At 47.9% G+C, this 5353-nt stretch overlaps 1 protein-coding gene across 2 annotated transcripts; it reads right to left on the reverse strand.

Annotated features, from left to right (window-relative positions):
* Positions 1-2298: 2298 nt before the first annotated feature.
* On the reverse strand, positions 2299-5075 carry LOC117701850 (paired immunoglobulin-like receptor B). Of its 2 annotated transcripts, XM_076706305.1 has the most exons (4): positions 4981-5064; positions 4788-4823; positions 3857-4162; positions 2299-2879 (listed from the first exon to the last, which is right to left on the reverse strand). In XM_076706305.1, exons 1-4 carry the CDS (start codon positions 5012-5014, stop codon positions 2521-2523), a joined length of 735 nt encoding a protein of 244 aa, XP_076562420.1. In that variant the 5' UTR covers positions 5015-5064; the 3' UTR covers positions 2299-2520. The 2 variants fall into 2 exon arrangements, 1 of the variants encoding a protein (XP_076562420.1); XR_013070271.1 differs by lacking the exons at positions 2299-2879; positions 3857-4162 and adding an exon at positions 4355-4600 and having other exon boundaries at positions 4981-5075.
* Between the last annotated feature and the right edge of the window lie 278 nt (positions 5076-5353).

Consider the following 5353-nt stretch of genomic DNA (forward strand, 5'->3'; position numbering starts at 1 on the left):
TCAGAGAATCTTAGAATGAGCTAGCCTGAAGGGGGCGAATCCTCTACCATGACTATTTGGAAAAACCCCTGCCTTGTGCCAACAGGCTATTGGTCAGACCCACTGCAGAATGAGGTTCTGGAGATGTCATTTGTCAGGAGAGGTCACAAGCATCACCAGCACAACTTAGACATGTGAACCAGGCTTCTCTCATTACACTGAGAGAAACAGCAGCCCAGAAAGGGAAGTGCTTATTCAAGGCAGGATCTCCTGAAGCAGCTGTATTAAGCCCATAAGTAGCTATCACCCATATGGGCCTACATTCCAACAGAGACTTTATTGGCACTCTTGGGCATGACTCTATGCTTGTGAAATGCTTCTTTCTTAGAAGAATTTAAGGGGAGGTGACAGTCTGGGTTCCTTGCTCACAACCTTGTTCACATCATCCAGTGTGAACCTAAATGTCTCTCTTTGAGTGCTACTTTCTGTATCCCAATAGTTAAGCCACAGCCTCTTGGTTCCAGTAGCAGGGAGTGCAGTGAGCATGCCTAGAATGATTTGGGGTATCCCCCACCATCATGAGGGTGAACACTCATCTGACTGACAATCTGCAGCATTTCAAACACTATTGTAGCTAATAATTGTTGTGAATGGACAATGTTGGTTTCTCTTTTGGGATATTTGTTGGTCTCTCATACCTAAAAGCTGAAATGACTGAGAAATGAGATTTTTGATTACCAAGAGCTGTTTGATAGGCTCCTGTGTTTGCAGCACATTCCCTACATAGGTTATAGATACTTATGGGCTGGAGGGATGGGCCTTTTGGTGGACAGCTGGAGGCTTCAGTGGGTCCTAGGAAACAGAACAAGAAGATGTTCTTCCTGCTGTCTGTCCTACATCTTCCCTGTAATCTCCCTTAGGACAGAGTGAATATTACCTGAAGCATCATTACTGGAATACAGTTCTGTGCTGACGAGTGCATCTTCTGACAAAGTCTTCCATTTGTCTTCTAAATCCCACCCAAGTCAAGAGTTCTGCCACAATGTGGGTTGTGACTCATGCTGAGATGTCAGGATCTCCTCACCTGAGACTGTGAGCTCCACAGGGACACTGGCATGTGACAACAGGTAGAGAGATGAGTCTTGAGAACCATAGCACCTGTAGGTGCCTGAGAGATGGGAGGTCACAGCACTCATGGAGAATTCTGCCTGGAACTGCCCATCTTGGGACTTTGATTTTAGTCGCAGGGGTGGCTGGACTGATCCCTCCTTGGACAGAATGAAAGTGTCCACACTGTACATTGACCAACACAGCAGGGTCACGTTCTCTCCTGAGTGTACTGTTGAGTTAGGCTTCACTGAGAGGGAAGGAGTGACACGGAGCTGTCCTGAAGAGAAGAGGGATGATGAGAGGCTGGCTTCCTTGTTCTGAGTTCAAACTAGACAAGATTCCACCTTGAGAACCTGTGTCTCTGTCTCTTTTCTGACTGAGCTCAGCTCCTGCTCTTTTCTTCCATCATGTTTTTCTGACTAAGATTCCTGTCTCTCATCTGAGCCCTAAGCTCCTCAGCTCCCCCATGAGATCCTGAGCAGAGGTCTGATTTAATCTCTGTAGAGAGGCCTGAGCAGAGTACCTGATTTAATCTATGTAGATCCTCACCTGTGATCAGGATGTCCAGGAAATCACTAGATGCTGACCATTCAGAGGAGAGGTTGTGCACACCATAGCATCTGTATTGGCCTCCAGTGGAGGGGCTCACACGGCCCAGTGAGAAGTTGGCCATGGAGAGGCCAGTGTCAGTCCTCTGACTAGGGTGTTGCATGATGTTAGATTCCCCCACCTTGTACAGAGCAAATCTGTCATAGTTGATGTCAGAGGAACACTGCAGGATGAGGCTCATTCCAGAGTCCAGGATATGGCCTTGGAGAGTGAGCAGAGAGGGCTTCTTGGACAGTCCTAAAGGGAAAGTGACCGCTATGGACTGAGATTTTGTTCTACCAAACACTTATGCCCTCACATCCTGCCCAGCCCATGTCACAGCTTCTCCCCAAGCTGGGTTGTGATTGAGAATACAGGCTCCTCATTTAGTCCTCCTCTACCTGCAACTCTGCAGAGGGGCAGGCCATGGCCAAGGGCTTAGGGTCTCAGAAGATGACACGTGAATAACAAGAAGGGACTTGCCTGAGATAAGTACTTGTTGGAGCTCACTGGGTACTGACCACAGCTGGGGGCATGTTCATAGTAACCGTAACATCTGAATGTCCCTGTGTGGTTTAGGGTCAAGGGTCCCATAGCAAAAAATGGCTTCATACAGTCCACTAGAATTTATATACTGTGTGTCCAGTGAGCTGGTGAATTTCTGATCTTCCTTGGTGAGAATGAATTTATCATAGTCACTCTGTGAGGCACACTGGAGTGTCATGTTCCCTCCCATTGTCACCACAGGGCTAGGAAGTACTGACAGCATGGGTTTATAGTACCAATAGATTCCTAGGAGAGAAGGAGGCAGTCTGTCACATGTTCTCACACTGCACAATATTCTCATGGAACACTCTGTGGGAGGGGAATACTCCTGAGAGCAGAGCCTGGGGTTGAGAATCTGACTGTCCCCTCACCTGTCACCACCAGCTCCAGAGTGTCACTGGGCTCTGACCAACCAGCTGAGCTGTAACAATAACAGCGATAGTGCCCTGTATGCTCTTCTGTCACAGAAGGGATGAAGAACTTGACCTTGTTCCCGGGCTCCTGTGATGTCTGTGTGCTCCAGGTTTCTGAGATTACCTCCTTATTCAGAAAACATATTTCTGCATCCAGATTCCCCTGACACCAGATGGTCATGGCTCCTCTGGAGGTGATCACAGAGCCTGGTTCAGCCTTGATGGTTGGTTTTTGGAGGTTCCCTACATAGAAGTAAGACAGAAGCATATGGGTGTGTTTGAAAGTGGTACAGAGAAAGTCCCACAGTGGATGTTGCTTTCTTCTTTTAAATTTATTCTTCTGTCATACAATACACAGGAAGACAGCCTCCCATCCTCTCCTCATTCCTAATATTACACAACCCTCCCCACTTTCCTTCATCTCCAGATTCACTGTTCCTCCATGTTCTTTCAGAGAGTAGAAGACTTTTCAGTGACATTTACTGAATGTGGCATAAGAAGATGCAAAAATATTAGGCACATACCCTCATATTAAGACTGGACAAGGCAAACCACAAGGACCAAAAATCCCATGTGTTTGCGAAAGTGTCAGAGACATCTCCACTCCCAGTGAACCTAAAGCAAGCCAGGTGATTGTGCAAACACATTTAATCTGCAGACTCAGGAGATAAAGCCAGGTGGATCTCTGAGTTGGAGCCCAGTCTGGTCTACAGAGTGAGGTCCAGGACAGTAAACCTGGAGTACATAGTGAAATACAATCCCATGCAGCCAAACAACAACAACAACACAAACACATGCCAAACAGTCACAGCATGTATGCAGAGATCCTAGGACAGACCCATGCAGACTCTGTGAGCCCTGATGATTTGGGCTTAGCTGGTTCTGTTTCTCCTGGCTGAGTTATCCAGGTGCCCTCAATCTCTCTAGCTACTACCATCCTTCATCTCTGTTCTTCCAGATTTCCTGAACTCTAGTGGATTATGCTAAAGCTGGTCCAGATTAACAGAAAGCCTCATGAAGAACCATCTCCCTACTGGGAACTCTGGGCTTTGCTGTCACCCTCAGCCTTTCATTCTGTGTCTTGGGTCTAAATATTTCCTGTGCTGTGTGTCAAAGTTGTAAAGAGCCCTGGATCCTCACATACACAGATACCAAGTGCTCTCTGAGGGACTGTATCATTTCAATATCATTCTGTGGAAATGGTGGGTTTTTTTTTTTACCTGAGACCAGGAGCTCCAGGGGTTCACTAGGCTCTGACCACACCTGTGGTTTGTTCTTGTCATAGCTGTAGCATTTGTATATCCATCTCTGGTTGGGGCTCACAGGGCCCACAGAGAACAGGGCCTGGAACTTCCCAGTAGAAAGGTTATACTGTGAGTCTTGCTTCCAGAAGAGCTTCTGTGGTCCTTCTACCATCAGAATGAAGCCATGATAATACTGCCTGGACTCACACAGGAGGGTGACATAATCTCCTGAGGTCACCACATGGCTGGTTTGGGCTGAAAGGCTGGGTTTCCCGTAGGCTCCTAGGAGAGAAGGGGGAATGAGGTAAATGTCGTCAACTCTCATTATCCTCCTTGGCTCCTCTGATTTGGAGTGTGGGTGGGTGGGCATTGCTGTTAACAGACCCAAGTCTAGACAGTGAAACCATGAGGTCTGGGACCCTGTGTGTTCTCTCACCTGTCACCACAAGCTCCAGGGGTCACTGAAGTCTGATGATTTACCCTGGGTCTTGTAGGAACATTGATATTGCCCTGCAATTTGCTGGTCTACATACGACAATGCGAATTTAGTCTTGTTTTCTGGCTTCTGTTGGTTGTTTGTGACTATTGCATATTGATGGCCATTTTTATAGAACATGTACTTGTTGGCTCCAATGTTCGCATCACACAATAAGGTCACTTTAGTCCTCATTGAGACCACAGAGTCTGGGTGTGCTCTGAGGGTAGGCTTAGGGAGGGACCCTGCAAGTAACAGAGAAGCTAAGATTCAGGACACTCACCTTCAGATTGCAGTCCGTAACCCCATGGCCTTCCAGCCACCCCCCGCGCCCCCCAGACTAACACATGTGGTGTTTTCCCCATCACTGCCCAGGCATGGCTCTTGGATAGGAAGAGAAGAGCATTTCAGGAGAGCTGCAGACACACTCACCTGTCAGTACTGGGATCCAGAGGCCCAGAGTCAGTCCTGGAAGAGAGTTCTTTGTAAGAGATTTGTCCCTAAGGCTGAGCAAGTCCTCTCCTCTGCAGAACTGCCTGAGACCCTGTGTCTCCTGATGAGTGCTGAGCTACAGGTCCTGATCATTTCTAGATATCAGTGTCCCCTCCCCGTCTTCACATCTCACCAAGACAGAGCAGGGCTGTGAAGGTGAAGGTCATGGCATCTCCTCTCAGAGGCTGCAACTGTGCTTGAAGGCAGAGCTACAGAGCCTTTCTGAAGGGATTGGAAACAGGGTGTGGCCTTGGAGGCAGGGCTGTCCTTTTGATATGGTCACATTTCAGCAGCCCCACAGGAAGTGGAAATTCTCTCCTCAGACTCTGTACTCTGACTTCCTCAATGCTGTGACTAGGCCAGGCAGTAGACCCTCTGCAATCAGGTCTTACACAGATGACATTTCCTCAGCTCACCATGTCTGCCTCACCTGTGCTCATCACTGTCAGAGCCATGCTGTAGCAGACACGTGTGAACATTTCACACAACAGTACAAATTTAAGTGC

Source organism: Arvicanthis niloticus, unplaced genomic scaffold, assembly GCF_011762505.2.
Source record: "Arvicanthis niloticus isolate mArvNil1 unplaced genomic scaffold, mArvNil1.pat.X pat_scaffold_275_arrow_ctg1, whole genome shotgun sequence".
Classification (NCBI taxonomy): domain Eukaryota; kingdom Metazoa; phylum Chordata; class Mammalia; order Rodentia; family Muridae; genus Arvicanthis; species Arvicanthis niloticus.